General features: G+C 34.6%; 1 protein-coding gene across 1 annotated transcript in view; it reads left to right on the top strand.

Annotated features, from left to right (window-relative positions):
* The window catches only part of Tmem65 (transmembrane protein 65), a 47645-nt gene extending 31806 nt beyond the window's left edge, over positions 1-15839 (top strand). Inside the window, exons 4-7 of the mRNA XM_033760848.1 lie at positions 3013-3067; positions 3892-3934; positions 5971-6076; positions 12085-15839. Coding sequence (XP_033616739.1) covers positions 3013-3067; positions 3892-3934; positions 5971-6076; positions 12085-12186 — 306 coding nt within the window. The 3' untranslated portion in view covers positions 12187-15839. The remainder of the gene's footprint in view (positions 1-3012; positions 3068-3891; positions 3935-5970; positions 6077-12084) is intronic.
* Positions 15840-19247: the final 3408 nt, after the last annotated feature.

Below are 19247 nucleotides of genomic sequence, written 5' to 3'. Positions count from 1 at the left end.
AAATGTAATTCCAGAGTGGTAGTCTTTTTGGTGATTGTGATACTTTTGTAATGTACATATTAAAAATAGAATTGGTCAACTTGTACATCTGTGAATATAGAAACTTAAGTACAGTGGTGCCTCGGTTCATGAACTTAATTTGTTCTACGATTTTTGGAAAAGATGGCCATGTTTGTGTTGTGTGGGAAAGATGGCCCCAGTCCTATTTGTCACCCATTGTAGGGTTTGCAAAAATAAAACCAAAATTTTGCCAAACACTTTTATTTGTGAACCAAATTTATGCAAACAGAAGCATTCATGAACTGAGGTACAACTGTATTGAGAACCATACCACCTTTCTTGAAGCTATTAAATTTGAGTTAGGTAAATTATTTAGTTAATATAATCCAATCTAATTGAAATGAAAACTCCTTTATGATGAATTTATAAGCTGTAGGTAAGACTTCATCTGTTCATGAATAGATTGTCTGATTTAAAAGGTCTTTATGGGAGACATTTCTTTCATTTTTACATGACTTCACTGTTTCACATGATTTCACTTAAGATTCCCTCTACCACCTTCATAACCATTGTATGTATAGTGGACTTTGGATACTCAAATGCTGAGATTATCCTTTTCTGTGGGGAATTGTAAAGAAGATTTTGCATAAAGAGTGGGTAGGAATATGTTGAACAGAGACTAGAAGAGGGAAGCTGGCAGTTTTTTAGACTGAATAAGACCTTACAGTATAGTCTTATTTAAAATAAATATCTAAAGTGATAGCTGTCTTTGTTTGAATACAGCTCCTAAACCAAACCAAATGAAACACTCATAATGAGAGTCAAATTATTTGTCTTGTTGAGGCCTGTGCTTCGTTTTTAGTCAACTAGCCTGAGGTGGCTCCCAGTAACTTGTTATTCTGCTTACCTTGAAATATGGTTTCAGGGATTTATTACTGATCTTTCCTGAAATAAATATTTTCAAGCTGATGTCAACACCTGAGAGGAGCGATGGGTATGGCAACCACACTGTCCCTAAGAGTCACAGACAGTGTGACTTTTTTTGGTGAGAAGTTGCAACAATGCAGAAACTAAAACAGATAAATAATACAATTGTAGAGTCTATAAGAAGTGAAATAAGTGATCATTGTTTTCTGGAGAATTTTTTTACCCCCTTTAAAAAAAAACAAAACACTGATTATCTCCTGGCCTTGTAGAACAGCTGCTATTTTCAGGTAGTGAGGAGCTACTGGATTCTTCTGTCCTCTTTTGCCACAGATGTTCGATGCTCTCTTCCTTTCTGTTAGAGGCACTTTCCTGGCTGCTGCCCTAGTTGTGGTTGTGCGAACCAAGTCCTGTGTAACTGCTTATAATGGATTAGAACTTAATTGTTGGCTGCTGTTATACCGAGCCTTGGGTTTCATAGTTTATTACCTTCTCATATTATTAGATTGCTTTCTCTAACTTATATTGTAGTGGATTTGGGGGTTACTTTTCTTAAAATTTAATTAGAATGTAATTTTTAAGAATTCTGGGATAGATTAAGGAGATTCATTGTATTAAGTTGATAAGCCAGGTATAGCTTTAAGGCTACTAGTATTAAATTCATAGCTCCTACTTTACCTGTTAGCATATAATTTTATTTAAGTGTGGGACAGAGTAAAGAAGAGGGACATCTCTTGCTCTCAAACCGTCTTTGAACTTATTAAACTTTTCATGTTCTTAGGAGGATCTTTATGCATCTTAAATGTAGCCAAATGATTAAGCACATACTTTTTGAATACAAATTTTTGCAAAGAGGTTCTTCCTGGTCCTCGCCAATGATTCATTGAATTAGAGACAGCATATGTCTTTGTTGAGCATTGTAGCTGTAGCTGTGAAGGACCTTTCTTCTATAGTGGTGCTCCAGGTTGTTTTGTTTTTTTTTCATTTATAAATATATACATCTTCATTCCTTTTCATTCACTGCTGTGTTTTTCCTTTTTCTCTTTTCAAACTGTTTTTCTTTGGGTGCCTTCAGAAAATTTGTAACTTTTAAGTGCCTGGGAAACTTGTGTATCAAGTTATTTCATCCATACTCAACAGTAACTATCTCAGAGGGTGGAACCAAAAGTCCTACAAGCCAGAAAATTAGGGGAAACTTACCTTTTCAGTTTGCAAATAATTTATAAATAATGCAGCATACCTACATAATAGAACATTCTTCCCCCCATCATGAATATTTGAAAATTTTCAAATATCAGTATTCAAGAGATAGCCTGAAAATTAAGTTCCCCTGTAGCAGCCTTGGTAAAGGATTAGAACTGAATTAGCACAACACTGTAGATCCCGGGATTGCTTCCTCTTTGGGATAGGCTGTGAGGGTTGTTTAATCTTCACTGCAGGTCCTTCTCTCTTTAGCAGAGGGATAGTGATACAAATTTAGAAGGTCTTAAACTTTCAGTAAATAAATGGAGTGGAAATGCAGTGGGACCTTGTTTTTACTGCAGACCTGTTATACTAAATGTTACTACTTATGAATGAATTACATAGTTCCATCACATAATGGTTAAAGATCTAAATGTCACGAGGATAATTTTACAAACCCTGGTTTCTCTAGAAATTAGTTTAGAGTTTTAATATTTGGTAGAGTAAATAACAATAGTATAGCTATATTATCCAGAATTAAGATTATCTGATTTGATCTTTCTTTCATTCAAAGAGCTTTAAAATACCTTTCTCTGTGATAGAAAAAAAAAAGAAATTCTGGAATTTTAGTGATGAATTGTATTTCTGTGTGTTTTGCAATTTTCTATTTTTATAAAGCTTTAATTTCAATGAATAAAATATTATTGATGTTATTTCTGCATGAATATATAGTTTTAACTGTTAAGTGAATCACCTCACTATGTGTGCATTTGCCTGCATACTTTATGGCTATAATTTTGCTGTACATATTGCTATAACTATTTTATATGTTTTTGCTAACTCTGTTAGTTTTATAATCACTTTGGCTTTACTTTTTAAGATTTCTTTTTCCTAATCATTTTTCAGGGAACCCAGATTGAGTTGTCTATTGGAATTATTTTGGGAATTTCAACGATGGCAGGTATTTGATTATAGCAATTGTTACTATTCTCTTGTCTCTATAAAACATTTTGGTGAGTTAGATTTAGAAGAGGATAATTTATTAGAATGAGTTTATTTATTGAGATTTCTATGTATCTCTTTAGTCATAATCTTCCGAGTGTTAGTTTTGTATATGTAGCACTTTTTTATTTTCTGAGAAATTTTAGGTAGTACATGTTGACTAATGGGTAACAACACTCTCTTATATTGTCTATGTTAAGAAAAGTTTTGTGGTAATTTAGTGTTACCTCCAACCTCTTTTATCTTTTGTCTCATTATTTTTCTAGAGGGATAGAAACATTTTAAAATGTAAGATTGAAATTCTGTCTCTTAACCACTGTATTCTTCATGATAGTGAGATTTTGAAATGTTTGTTTTATTGTAACAAACTATGAGATCAAAGTGAGTTAGTGCAAGAAGCATTTCTTTTTCTTGACTGTTGACTTTAGAGTTGTATATATGATTTTCTTTAATGTCCAGCTATCCAAATTCCCTGAACTAAAATCCATATTTGAGTATAAAATATTTCATAAATGTTTTAGTTTTGAAACCACAGTGGAAAGTAGCTGATATAACAGAAAACAAATAAACCTGTTACTTAATGGAAGTAGAATGTTGTGATTTCAGATTTGTGCTCTGTTTCAAACTCTTGAGATTCAGAGCTATCCAGTGTGTTATTTTAGGTATAGTTGGTGGAATCAGATAAATGTAATGATGCTTGCAGACCAGTGGATTGCATAGTGATGCATTATGTGTTTTCTGACTATTTTGTAACAATTCACTTGTACATTTTTAAATTTTTAGCTGCTGCTTTGGGAAATCTTGTGTCAGATCTAGCTGGACTTGGGTAGGTTTATTCATTTATTCATTTGTGCATTTGGGTAGTTACATATCTTTTTTTTTTTTCTCAGATTTCCTTTAATTGAAAAGCATAAAGGGGACAACTTACTTTGTGCTGAATTTTAGAATTTTAACATTATGAGCCAATAGTGCTGCATATTTGGCTGTTGTGCCTTAAATGTAGATGCTTTGATTATACCCCCGTTCATACAGAATTAATGGTTTTGGGTATAGGACTTTTGCATTATGGTATAAATAGAAATTTACTCTAAAATTACCATAACATAAAATGGAGTTATATTTACTGAAGATGTATTTCACATACATTTCTATGAATAAATCAGTATTAAAAGTGAGAACTTCCATCATTATCCCTGTTTTCCTCTTACACATAGCACAAAGATAGGAATAAATTGAGAATAAATTTGAGAATACTGATTAGATATGTTTACTATAGACTGAGATGGCCAGAGCATATACATGCACACACACAAATATAGTTACATAATACATAATCATATATAATAATAACTATTGGAAATTAAACCCAAGGGCTCATGCATACTAAAGGTGCTCAACAGCATAGCTCCAGCACCTGACACATAGATTTGTTTGATCATTTTCTCTCTTTATTTTATGTGTTAGAAATGATGAAACAGACTGAGGATGGCTAGTTATAAGAGGCCAGCTTTCTTCCTAGTAGCAGATGGCCTGGGCTGCTTTCTGAGCTTGGGGAAGGCTGAGGAATTGACATTAGTAATTATGATAAACTTAGCTCTTTCAGTCTTTGTTGACTCAGTGACTTCCTTGGCTAATTTTAGTGGGGTGATTTGGATTTGGTGCCAATAGAAATCAAAGTAGTCCCGTAATGTAGGCAAAGAGAGCTTTCTTTATAAGTGATTTAACCCTTAGTATTAGATGAGTGCACTATAGCAAAGGTTGTGAACCTGTGGCATGTGTGATGGCTGCAGTGGTCTGTTTGTATTGTGAAAGCACTAAAAGGTTCATCATCACAGTAGTAGAGTTTTGGGCCAAGGTTACTGTTAAAAGCAGTTTGCTTGTTTAGGATCATGATTCGAATTTTGTATTCTTGGAATTCTTTTTTCTTTTTTTGGTACTGGGGATTGAACTGGGGACCTTGCACTTGTGAGGCAGGTGGCTAAACCACTTGGTTAAATTCTGGCCCCTGGAATTCTTGATATGTCTATCATGATAACCCTCTTAGTTATTCCATTTCCCAATTTCCACCTTTAAAGTTAATGATAGTATAGTGACTATATAGCTTTCTGATATATTTAATAAGACTAAATCTCATAGATTTTTAAAGTGATTTAGTTTGAGATTGTACCATGAAACAATTATTTTTGACTAAAAGTGAAGAGTTTACTAGGAGTCTATAATTAAGTATTTCTCCTCTATCCTGGTTTTGCTATCACTGAGTAATACCACATTGTTGGGTTTTTAGATGCACAATTTTTAAGAACTTAACTGATAACTAGGATCCATCTTAGGCTTGAATGGTACACATAGTTAAATTGGCAAATGTCATCTTTCTTAGAGTTTATAAAGTAAGATTATATGTAAGTATAACTTAGAATTGATAAAATACTTGAGGTAGGCTTGAAAATTTTAGGCTGCTGGTTTTTGTATACCAATCTATACATTTTTAAAAACTTGGGCTTTCCGATAATATTTAATAATTTATATCACGTTACTTTGATTTGAGTTTGGAATAATTATGTGAAGAAATTGTAATTGTTTGTAAAAATTTTTTGTATATCTTGAATTGTTTTTTTTAAAGATATTGATAGCAGTTGCTCTAAGTCAATTGACCTATATTAAATACATTAATATGAAAATATTTTAAAACTGATACAATTATACACAATAAAAGTAAATGTTGTAAGAAATGTTTGTGGCATTTCTGGAGTGCCAGGTACAGAAGTAAAATTATCTTGCTTCTTTTTGTGTGATCACTTTTTTGCTATGTGAGGACACTTCTACATTTCTTTTAAAATCTACTGTTTGTTCTCTTTTTTAAAGACTTGCAGGTTATGTTGAAGCTTTGGCTTCCAGGTTAGGCTTATCAATTCCTGATCTTACACCAAAGCAAGTTGACATGTGGCAGACACGCGTCAGCACACATTTGGTAAGTAATTTATGTGGTTAAGGATAATGAACTTGGGAGACAGTACATGACTAATTGGTGTGGGAGGCTTAACCCAGGGCTGTGCTGGCACTCTCTGCCTCTGGCTGCACCCTCAGGCCCTTGAGATGCAAGTTGCTATGTGTGAAGTTGTTAAAATTACCAGGTCTTGGCAGTTTTCAATTAAACAATTTGTTTACCAGCTCCTTAGTTATTATAATAACTACTTTTTTATCTTTATTTTTTTATTAATACATGTTTGCTCTACATAGTGATCACATTCATCATGGGGAATTTGTACCTGCACATATATCTTAATTCTTTTTTTCCCATTCCTTTCAACCCTTCTTCCCCTCCCCATTTACAAAAGCTCAGTTTCCATTTTTTCTTTTTCTTTCTTTTTTAAAAGTCCCCTTTCCCTTCCTTCCCCTTCCACTACTCCCCTCCGTTGTTTCCCTTCCCATTTGAACAAGTTCTTCCTACTTTCCCGTATCTTCCATTCTGTCCCTTATGTGTACTTTGATTTCTAACACAAGAGAAATAATGTGATATTTAAACTTTCATTTTTGATGTGTTTCACTTAAACTTATGGTCTCAAGATACATACTTTTACCTAAAAGGCTGGGAGTGTAAATTGGTACAACTACTATGGAAACTAGTATGGAGATTCCTCAAAAAAACTAAAGCTAAACATTCCATTTGCACAAGATTGAGCAATAGCAGTAGTAAGTGAATTAATGTTTTGGGGAGAAATTTCTTTTGGTGAGATTTTGGTAATTAGATATAAGCTGATTTTTGAATAATTGATGAAGCATTTACTAGATGAACAGGAGAGTTCTGAGTATACTAACTTTCAAGAAAAGGGAATGAGTAAGAAAAAAGGGGGAGTAATACAAGAAGTTATGTACTACAAGGATATAGTAATATAGTACATAGGAGTTGTAAATAGAAAAAGCATTGGAGAAGCAAGCATGAATCAGGTAGATAAGGCATTATGTGCTCTCCCAAGGAGCTCAGACCTCATATTTTAATGATGGTAAACTAGTGAAAAGCCTTAAATAGGAAGGAAACTGGATGGGTCATGATGCTACCAATTAAGTCAAGAAAGAAAGGAAGAATTAAGTTTGTAAGGGAAAATATTGTGGACATGTTGAATTTGAGGTGTTAGCAGGGCATGCAAGTGGTGACACGCCTGGTAGGCATGTGGAGTAATGGTCAAGTGTTCACAAGGTCTGAATTAGAGATGACGGGTATCAATCATCATTCATTCGACAAATATTTATTGCTTAGCTACTGTGTGTAAGGTACAGTTCTCAGAGTTCTGAATATGTATGTTACCAAAGGATCTTTTTTTCCCCCAGGTGAATCTTAATAGTAAGCAGGGGAAGAGAAGTCAATAAAAGTATGTAATAAAATATTTAGTGTATTAGAAATTGATAATTATTATGAAGGGAAAAAAGGCTGAACAGCATAAAAGAGATTGGAGTGCTAAGATGAGACAAATTGCAGTAGTAAATAGCAGGGTCACTGTTAGCCTCACTGGTAAGGTGAAGGAGAGTTAAAACCATAGGAGATGGTGAGATTTTATAGGGTAATGGTTCTGGATCAGCAGGATTGACTGCATAGGAACTTGTTAGAAATGCAAACTGTCAGTCCCCATAGGCCTAGCTATTGCTATATAAAAATGCACAGCATAGACTAACATATGTCACACCTCTTCTTTTCTGTGCGTCAGGAGAACGGACTTGTTTCTTGTCTGGAGCTTGACCTGGAGCTAGATCCACTTCCAGGCCAACACAGGTTGTTCACAAAATTCCAAGGTGACCAAAATATACCACAGATATTTAATTAAAAACTTATTCAGTAAAAGATATATTGCTATTAATTTCCCTCAAAAAGCTTCCCCTTGTTGCCAACACACTCATCTCATTGTCTGCCATTTTCTGAAGCAGTTCTGGAAGTCCTTTTTCATGGGTGTCTTTACCTGTCTGATAAAAAATGTGGGGAATGCTGCTGCTCAGTGACATCCACCGGAAAGATAGGCATGTTAAAGCATCACAGTGCCTTGTCGATCTTATCCCCCAGATCTGGCAGCATGCAGGTTGTGGCTCTTCCCCAAAGTAAAAATGAACATGAAAGCTCAAGGCTTTGAATCAGTTCCGGGCACTGAGGAGCCATAACAGTGCCACTAAACACACTCAAGAAAAAGGACTTTCAGAAATGCTTCAGAAAATGGCAGGAATGATAGATAAGTGTGTTCCAAGAGAGATGGAGCATTTTTAGTGAGATCAATGACAGTGTGTCTTACTATGATAAATTTAAAAAATTGAACATTTACCATGCTTTTCTTTTAAAAAATAATAAATTTATACTTTTATTTCCATTCATTGTATTTTTTTGATCATGCCTTGTAGTTTTATCTTGGCTGTTAAGCTCCAAACTTCTGGCCAGATGTTGCCCTATCCTTTGACTGGTAGTTGTCATCTCCTGGACTCTGTCCCCCCATCCAGAAGTTAGTACAGTTTCTTTCCATGTGGCCCTCTCCATATGCCTGTCAGGACAAAGTACCTCCTTCAGAGCCAGTAAGGGAGAGAAAATGAGTCTGCTGGCAAGATGGAATCTTAACAACCTAATGTAATGTAATCACAGGAATAACGGGTCACCTTTCCTATTGGTTAGAAGCATATTAGAGTATTTGCCTGTATTCTGTGGGAAGAGTTTATGCAAAGATATGAATAGCAAAAGGAACAGGTCCCGGTGACCACTTTAAAGTCTATCTGCTACAGCTTTACAGAGTCAGAAATCTATAGGTAAAATGTGGGAACTTGTGTTTAACAAGCCTTCAAGGTAATTCTGCTGCACTCTAAAATTTCCTACTATTGAGAAAATGTATAGAATGAAAGCGCCTTTGGAGGTTTGCAAGGAAAAAAGTTTCAAGAAGCAACAAATGGCAATCAGTTTGTCTTGCTATAAAGACATCTTTAAGGTTTCTGAGAAGATTTGCTATATACAGTCAGTCTTCAGTGTCTCCTGCTTCTGATATGTGGATTCAGCCAACCATATAGATGGAAAAATACTTGAAAATATTGTGTCATTATTGAACCTGTACAGACTTTCCCCTTGTCATTATTCTCTAAACAATGTAATATAACAACTAAATGGGACTTGCATTGTATTCAGAACTGTAAGTAATTAAGAGATGGTTTAAAGTGTACAGAAGGCGATGTATAGGTTCTGTGCAGAGAACCATATGTTCCTTATGGGGCTTGAACACCTGTAGATTTTGCATCCTTAGGGGTTCTTGGAACTCAATGGGACTACTGCTCACGGGGGATCATTTCTGTATGATTTCCATGGACTAATGGGAGAGGAAAACACAATGGGAGTAGTTGAAATGTTAATAGGAGACAAGGGAAAAGATAATATATAAGATTGATGTATTTAAATTAAGTTGAACTGAATTTGTCTTAGTAAAGGTATTAAAATGAATTTGTTGGAAGTACTATAAATATTTGTGTTTAAAAATTTCCATATATAGAAATATATATGTAGGTAAGATTAAAACTATCATTTATCACTTTAAATGCAATATTTAAAAGTAAGGACAGGTATTTTTAAAGGAACAATTTGGACTTTTACACTTTGTATTGTAGTGGGAAGGTCTCCACGAAACTTGGGAAGTGTGCAGCTTGCAACTGAAAAGCAGATAGTCTAACATTCTAGCAGCTTATCTTACAGTTTTCATGTTACAGTTGAGAGCAGGAAAAATTTATTTTCCTGGAAATCTCCTCACATAATTGATAATTCTGTTTTCTTTCTAGAAGTAGGTTTATTTACCTTATTTTTATTACAGAAGTACCTCAGTTTACTACACTAGTATGTCTGTATTTATTGTGTACTTTGATAAAGTTCCCACCTGTGTATTGAAGCAGTGATTTTATTCCTGGATGTTGATTCTGCTTGTTTTGGTTAGGATTAAATCTGCTTTGTAACACAGCATTTTGATTACACACCGTCTAACATATTTGAGGTTAGTGCTTGGCCATTTATTCGTGACATAAGCTATCTCTGGAAATTACTCACAATAGAAGGTACAAAAACACCTATGCAGATTCTAGTTACTATAGGTTGTATTTTAAAACCACATTTGTAATTTGCTTGTTTGAACTTGGGACGTATTTTCTGATAAAAACAATTTTCCAGATGGACTGGAGTTGTTACATTAGTTGCAGGGTGGATATTGTAAAACCTAATAATGGGCCGGGGATTTGGCTCAGTGATTCCGCCACCTGCCTTGCAAGGTCAAGGACCTGAGTTCGATTCCTGATACCAAAAACAAAACAAAAAAACTAATAATAAAATGTAAATAACTGTTTTTACAACACCTAAACAATGTTTCAGGCCCTAGATTGGGGAAGTCAGAAGATAATGACTTCCTTCCTCCTTTTCTGCCCTTGGGGCTTTCTATCTTTATGAGACAGCTGGTTTAGGACTCACTGACTAGCATTCCTGAAGTGAGGGGGAGGAAAGCCTTGGCTGGCATGGACAGTTGTAAGAGGTATTCCAACAGAATGGATGAGAGTGGAAACAGTCTATTAGCAGTGGTTATTTCATGTATACAAGGAAGTCAGAAGTCGAAAATACAATATGGTCCTTACGAATATATAAATGCAAATGTTGAAGTTAAAATAAGAATCTAGGATTAACTTAGCCTCTGGAATGAAGAAAATTTCTACTTGTTAAAGCTCTGAAGAAGGTGGTACCTTTTAACATTTGACGTAATGAAAATGACGGATTTGACTGTTTATGTCAGGCACAGGCATGCAGCCGCTACCACCATTACCACTGTCACCACCAACAAGAACCTGAAGATAATATAGTTGAAAAGATATTGTACAGGCTGCTGTCAGTGTACTGGCTGCATTACATTAGAAAGACTTTAGGATCTGCTAGCTAAATGGCAGTGTGTAGAATATACTTTATTTAAAACTATGGATTGTGTAGCTGTCAGAGCTTTTGCAGTGCTTGACACGGAGGCATTGTGTCCTCTGTGTACCGAAATGGAAGCTTCTGGGAGAGAGACTGCTTCTGATTGTCCCTGTCTCTGATTTAGCCAGTACAGAATGTGTCACATAGTAGATTTCTCGGTGTTTGTATGAAGAAATGAAACTTAGCTGGAAAAACTTGTAATTATTATAGGGATAAACATTTTAAACCATTTCTACAAGTAAAAATTGAAAGTTTTTCAGATGTAGGTGAGGTTGCAGAAAAGCTGACATGTATCTATACATATACATTGCAATTGGCACATGTACACGTGGTTTTGTCAAGAGTGGGCAGCGTGACACTAGTCTAGACGACACACAAATATTAATAATTGACTTCAAGTAAATAATTGGGTAAGTATACACGGAATATCATTGTTCTGTCACTCACAGTGTGAAAAGGTAGGAGTGTATTTTTGTGGTAAGGAGAACTTTAAGTAGATTATAGAGGAGTTTAAAGTCTTTATATTAAATTTAGCAGTATGGAAAGGAGTTTATTACAATGTGTTGCTGTAGGGAGTGAAGTGAGGCAGAAAAGCCGTGTTGATATAATGACTACATCTGTATATAATTAGGTATATGTGGGGATGAATATTGAAAAGGAATGTGTATAAGGGGTAGCAAACTCAAATATATCTGCAGTATTGGTGAGGGTTTTTTCCTGCCTTCCTTTCTTCTGACATTCAAACATACGTACAGTTTTTTCAAAGTGCTTTTTATTTGACTTTCTTTGATGTTATTTTTATGACAGTTTTTTTTTGTGGTTGCTTTGAAGTTTAAGTTGATTTGTTATAGAATATTTTTGTACCTTATGTTTCATATTTAAGTTACCATAATCATCAAATGCAGTCATGGTTGAATTTTATACTACATGCAGTTGTTTATTATCATAGATACTTAAGCAAATATACCTCTTTCAGCTATATATAGTAACTTTTAAAAAAATGTTCTTTTTTGTTTCTTTAGGGCAAAGCTGTTGGAGTGACTATTGGCTGCATTCTAGGAATGTTCCCTTTAATATTCTTTGGAGGAGGTGAAGAAGATGAAAAACTGGAAGAGAAAAATTAGTCATCTTAGAATACCTATAAAAAGATGTAAACTGTTGTACCTCAGTTATTAAACATGCTGTCACAGCATTTAAGAATTAAGACAGAAACCTTGTATAGATATGGGATCAAATAATTCAGCATGTATTATGGAAAACACTAACTTATTGTGGCTTGGTCTTCTTAGGACATCTTTTTTTAAAAAAACTAGTATTGTTTTGTGTAAACTGTTGAAATGCTTTTTCATCAATGGCAGTCAGCATTTTATCTTTTCCCTCTATTTCTTTATACATCAAATACTATTTAAGTTTCAGTCGTTGATGTACTGTACTGACCTGGGTTTGCTTACTTGTTACTTATCATGTGTACATGCATGAAAGCATTTGTTGTTATTCCCTGATAGTTACAATTCAACCTTAAGGTTTTCCCAGATTTCTTAAGCTTAATATTAGTTAAAGATTTTTTTACTCTCTTTTTGGCAGCATCAATTTTGTACTGTTTCACAGTAAACATTTACGATCATGTAATTTTCAGTAATTTTTACCTCTCATCTATTCAAAAAGAATGCAGATTTCAAGTATGTGTTACTCATTTTAATTTTCTGACCATACTGTCTTAAGAGCCAGAGGTTGATCAGAAAGAGCAATTATGTAGTCTCCCTCTTACATACAACTGCACATGCTAACAAGTGTACTTATTTCTAGGTGACTTTTTTTAGCCTTTAATTTTCCTCAAATGAGTAATTACATGGTGGATTCTGACTCCTGAAGGGAAGAAAATGATTATTTTATAGTTTTTTAAAATAAAGATTATAGAATTAGGGGGAATCTAAGCAGTTGGACATAGCACTTGAATCTAAGAGGTTAAGTTTTTTTTAAGAGAAGTAGAATTGGAAATTGTCAAGAAGGCTTATGGTACAGGAAGTAAAGTTGAAGTGGTGTTTGGAAGGTAAATGAGATACAAATTCTATTGCTTGGGAAGGATTTTTTTCCTCCAAAAAGTGTTATCTTCCATCTGAATAGAATGAATCTGAATATTAAACACTCATAGTTCTAATGTTTAGTGAATTTAATTTCTTTTGAAGTGAGCTAAATATCATGTATTTTGCTTTTTTGTTGTATAATCTAGTCAAAAGTTACATAAGGAGAAATATTTTCTCCCATATTTGTCCTTTTTCTTCCTTTGTGCAAGTGCTTAAAAAGCATATGCTTGGTTAATGTTGCTCATTTCCAGTCTTGTGTATGTAATCATGTATGACTCAGATTTTAAATCTTTAAAGTTTTTTTTAGCATGTTATCTGTACACATGCTAAAAAATTACTTCTGTTTGTAACAGAGTAGACACATCATGGAAAAGAAATTAAAAGTTACTATTTTGGTTACTGAAATGTTGCTAAGTAGATGCACAAGAAGACAAACTTGTATGATTACTCTCTTTACAGGTATATTATTTTAAGTTTCATTTACACATAGTTACTTTTTCTTATTTTCAGAGATTTTTTTTCATAACATGTATTAAATTCTCTGCACTTCAGAATGATTTAGTGATATCCATTAATCATGAATTTTGAGGGAGAAGGAAAATACACAGTATAAAGTAAGTATATAAAATTCTTATGCACAAATAGTGTGACATTCTCATTTGATTAAGATTATATAACTTGAAATCTTAAAATTCTTTTATATCTTCCATATATCACATATAAGCAAAAATATCTTTTAAACTTCAGATTATCAGTCTATCAAATTATCAATTATTGATCCTGTCAGGATTAGAGTGATTAATATTTTTGGTAAATGTATAAATCCTTTTTTCCCTAACTTTGTTTAAGAAACAAAAAAAAATTTTTTTTTTTTAAATTTTGGTGCTTAGCTTCTTAAGTCCCATATCTAGAAACTTGGCCTATAAGTTTAGAAAGAACTTTTTTTGTTGTTATTCTTAAAAATAATCCAGTTCTTCTACTAATGAAATTTATATTATTTACAGAATGTTTATCAGTTTAATTAAAAATCTGCAGAATTATTTAAGTTGCCAAAATTTGGAATATAGAACCTTCATACTGAAAGATACTGTATTTCACAGTCACAATAAAAAAAAATTTGAATCATTTAGAGAATTGGTTTTCAAAACACAACGCCCTTCTGACCTTAAGTGGAGATGTACATTTTTCAGGGTCTTGGCCTGCTCTAATACGGTGCTTTGCACAGGTGATTTCTGAAGAATGGGTCCTTTTCGGCAAATGATCTGTGGCCATTATTTCATGTTACTTACACAAAGAACCTTATTTCAGATTGAAACTGGAACTCCTTGTTTCTCACACTAGCTATTTCTCTGTTAGGAGCACTAAACTTAAGGTAAATGCAGCGTGAACCACTTTAGTACTGTTTGTTTGAAATTCGTGTTGTCCGTATTTTACAACTTATTGACTTGTTCATGCATGTAAACTGGGTGCATTTTATTGCTGCTGTATGTTAAATGGTGACCAATGTTTTTACAAAAGAATTGAGCAAAAAATATCTTTTAACAAATTTGGAATGTGGTTTTGATTTTAACATTAGATTTTTTTAACTAATCTCAGTAGGCCTTGCTTATTCTGTTGCTAAAGGAAATTAGGTTTAATAAATACAGATTTGTTACAAGGTGGTAGCAATATCACTGAGACCATGCATGGAACTGTTTACTGCTCTCCTGAAATCCACATTTGGCATAGATGCTTGAGGGAAGAATGATCTCACCATAAATAGCAAAAATGTCTGGAGACTGGGCGTTACAGCCGAGATATCCACACCACTCATACAATAATGTCTCATTTACTGTACCCCCTCTCTAGAAGGTAAACTCTGAAGAAAGTGGAAGTTCTTTTTTAATCCAAAAGATTGCATAAATTTTGAAGTTAACCTACCTAACTTTAGAATTATAATTTCTCACCATCTTTAAACATTATTAGATGTGGTAGAACCTTTTTCTTGTGGTCAGGTGTCTTCATGGACTGTTGTGTGCTATGATGCAGTACCTTAGAAATCTAGGTCTTAGGATTTTTCATTTTCCTTTTTTGCTGCTCTTGTTTATGGCTCTTGTTTATTTCTTCTCTCTGCTTTCTCATTTGTATGGACTTAGGAAGTAGATAGCCATTCTCAGCATAAATTGTTTGGGAGTTACTAGAAAATAAGCTATGGAGCCTAAATGAAATGAGTACAGTAGTAATAATTGTGTTCCACTGTAGAAATACTTTCTGCTATATACTGTAGTATTTCACACACACTGCCACATTGCATAACACTGTTGGTGCTGTTATCATCTCTGTCTCATAGTGGGCAAAATGAGGCATGGAGAGGCAATTTTGCCCACAGTGTCACTCATAAGAGATCTGGAGTCCAACTTTGTCCATGTGTAAGGACTGTGTTCTTCACTAGTATGCAGTAGGGACATCAGTTGCATGGACTTTGTAAGGTGTGTTCTCTGTTTAGTTTCCTTTACTCCTTCAGATTCCTTTAGATGACTTATTTTCTCTATAGCCCAGGGGAATTGTACGTACAGCCCAAAGATTGATTAGCAAATTCTGTGATTTTGAATGTGTATCACATGCTAGGTACTAATATCTCGTCTTCACGGGGGAAGAAAACAACAGAAAAGCAAGTATATACTAAATTTTTTTTTTTGTTCTCATATTGGTCATTTTTTTATTTTTTTGGAACCAGGGATAGAACTCCGGTCCTTGCGCTTATAAGGCAGGCGGCAGAACCACTGAGCTAAATCCCTGGCCCTTTTGTTTTCATATTGGAAAGTAAGTCCAGTGATGATAAATGGAATAAGATAAAGAGGGTAGGGAGTACTAGTGGTCGTAAGTGGGGCTAGTCAGGAATATCTGAAGAAGTGAGAACATAGACAATGCAGATACCAAAGATGAGAAGCGTCACTAGGTTCTGAGGAATTGAAATTTAGAAAGTCTGAGACATATGGGCTGTGTTTCACTTTGCGATGCCTTGTATATGTTTTCTTGTTTTATGTTGCTGATGTTGTCTGGTTAAGCCTAAAGATTATGACATACGTTTTAATATTAACATTCTTTGGCTGTGTACTGACAGCAGTGGAAGGAAGTGGTCCAGAAGCATGGAAAGGAGATCTTGGAATTCACAGTCTGTGGATAATCCATCAGAAAATAACTTAGGGTATGTTGTGTGCTCACAATGAAATCTTACTAACATTGCTGTTTTTACCAAAACAATAAATGCTATTGGAATATGAATGATAAGTAACTGAAATTAGTTCTTTTCTTCTCTGACATTTAGAAACACAGTACTAATTAAAGTGGGGGAAATGTGACACTGCAGGTTTGAAGGTTCAGGACTTGGTGTATTGATCTTACAGTCTTACTGACAGCTACGTGAAATACATGATGCTTTGTATGATGTTCAAGTGAAATTTTGTGACATCCAATATATGAGTGCCTTTGACATGACTACATAAATTTATGAATGAAGTTTGAGCAAACTTTTTATTGGTATGAAAATTTAAAAATTAGATCAGGAATCTTGTAGATTACATCACTTGCCCAGAACCACAAGTCAGACTTTTTGTTCAAATGAATGAAATGTGAGAGTGATGACTGCAGTGTTATGGGGACTACTTTGGGGAGCAACGAGGGGAATCCCTCAAAACAGGATAAAGCAGACATCTCTGAGAACTGTGAAATGCATTGAAGACTCGTGTTGGCCGCCAGTGTGAAAGCCTTGTTTTGCATAATGCTTTTAAAGCATGTACGTAGATGTTATACATAAGTGGGGTGGTTTTTATTTTAATAGATAATTAGAATTGAGGTTTTATCCTTCTGGCACGCCAACCTGATCAGTACCACCATTCTCTAGAGCATGTCAGTTCTTCGCTTGTCCCTGTCTTTTCTTCAATCCCGGAGTGACGGAAGTAGCTTTTAGAATGTGTTTGGTGTCCCATGCTGTTACTTTACAGGCACATGCATCAAGAATTTTCTCCTTTGTCACCCTTACTTTGGAGGAGGAAACCCTAAATTAATTCAGTTCATTCTTTTATGGTTAACAGCTCTGACTGTTCTTTCATCCACCTTAACCCAGGCAGAGTTTACCTTTCATTGGAAGAAAAACATCTCACTGTGTCTTAACAGTCAGCTCAACAGAGAATGAGAGCTCTTGTGTTTCTCACTTCTGAGGGTTTCATGTGCCTGCGGTGCCTGGCACATACTAGGTGTTCCATAGTTACAGGTTCACTGAGTGTTTGTTGCTACCCACATCACTGACTTCTTGCTAGAGATTTGAATTCTGAGGACCTTCAAAGCCCATCTGTATCAGCACTAAAATATTACTTCCTCTGTCACATCCTGTAGCACTTGAACCTTATCACATTTTGCTTCAAGCAGATTCTTTAAATTTACTGCCAGTTTTCACAACCATTGTTTTATAACAATCAGTGCTTAATTAGAAATAAAGGTGCACCTACATTCCTTTCCTTTAAAACTGGTCACAAAGGAAACAGATATAGCTTGGTTCTACATGGTTGAGTCTTAGTAAACTTGTGCTGGGAACTAGTGGCTATGACTTTACTTTGTTTAATCAAAGTCTGTTTAATTGGTTCTAACTTTTCCTCCGAGGGTTAACAGTACATATATTGATCTGCAATTTTTGGATTCTATCTGCCTCTCCTCTCTTTTTCTTACCATTGTGTTATTTACCCAACTCTGGCCTTAAGGTGATTTTACTGCTGTCCTTTTATCTCAGGAGAAAAGCTTTGTGATTGTTTAATTCAGTATCATAACTCAAAGATTTTTAAAACTTTCTGTCTTTAAAACCACATTTCTGCAAAAAAATACTAAGGACCCCAAAGAGCTTTAGTATCTGAGGGTTATATAAGTGTTTACTGTATTAGAAATTAAGACTGACAAATTATACAAATTCATTCATTTAAAAATAAACCAGTTTAGGGCTGGGGATTTAGCTCAACGGTTCAGTGGCCTGCCTTGTAAGTGCAAGGACTGGAGTCCAATCCCTGGTACCAAAAATAAATACATAAATAAATAAATAAATTAATTAATTAATAAACAAACCAGTTTCATAGTAACATAATATTTTATGAAAATTATTTCTCAAAATAATGAGACGTGCTATCTTAACATTGGTTTGTAGATGTCTTTTTAATGTCTGGCTTTAATACAAGACAGTTGGATTCTCTTGCATTATATCTGTTTGATATGTGGCTTTGTTTGGAGTAAATGATAATTTAGCCTCTTACATACATGTATTTGTAAAAGGGAGGAATATTTTAAGATCTTTTCAATGACTGGTTTTCTGTACCCACGCTGACCAAGGAATAGTTTCTGAAATGTTAGTCACAGTGTAGCATTATAAATCCCTATCTGTGAAATCTTGCATTGAATTATTAACATCCATTGTTTTGTACTTTGTCACTTTCCCCCTTGCATAATTTTATAGTGCATGCCCTCAATATTTGGAAACTACCAATTTATTGAGTTATGTGGATCTTGCAAATGTTAATATACTTCACATATACATTTTAAAAATCACATTTAATATAATCAGCAATCTTTTCTGAATAAGCCCTTTAAATATTGAGATATTGTCAAGTTGTGATGGCAGATAAAGTTTCCAAAGTTCTGATTTTCACTTGAAAGCAACGATGCTCTTTTCTATGCAGTGACAGTTCACTTTGTTCGCGTTTGAAGTGTGTCTACAGATACCCGCATTTGAATTGCCTGGTTAATTACACAGCAGTCTCACAAGAGCTTTTTCTTATGATGGCCATTATATATTTTGTCCCCAGAGTTCTTGGTGCACACTTTCCATTTCTTCATGTGGAGAAGAGTTGAGATTTACAATAAACAATCCTTACTGCCTCATGAAAACCTTGACTGAAACCAGCCAGTGTTCCTAACTGCAAGCATATGGCGGTGGAGAGTACAGTGACTGCTAGTGTCTTGGTTGATTCTAAGTTGGTAGTGCATGTCTTTGTCTCTGTCTGTCTCTGTCTCCTGCCCCTCTACCCCAACTCTTGGGCTCGTTTGTTTCTCCCACCTGAGTGTCCTGAGGAGCTGACATG

The sequence above is a fragment of the Fukomys damarensis genome, unplaced genomic scaffold (assembly GCF_012274545.1).
Source record: "Fukomys damarensis isolate Sample0158 unplaced genomic scaffold, DMR_v1.0_HiC HiC_scaffold_5, whole genome shotgun sequence".
Classification (NCBI taxonomy): Eukaryota; Metazoa; Chordata; class Mammalia; order Rodentia; family Bathyergidae; genus Fukomys; species Fukomys damarensis.
The sequence above is the reverse complement of the archived record's forward strand: the minus strand, read 5'-3'. Positions and strand labels throughout refer to the sequence as shown.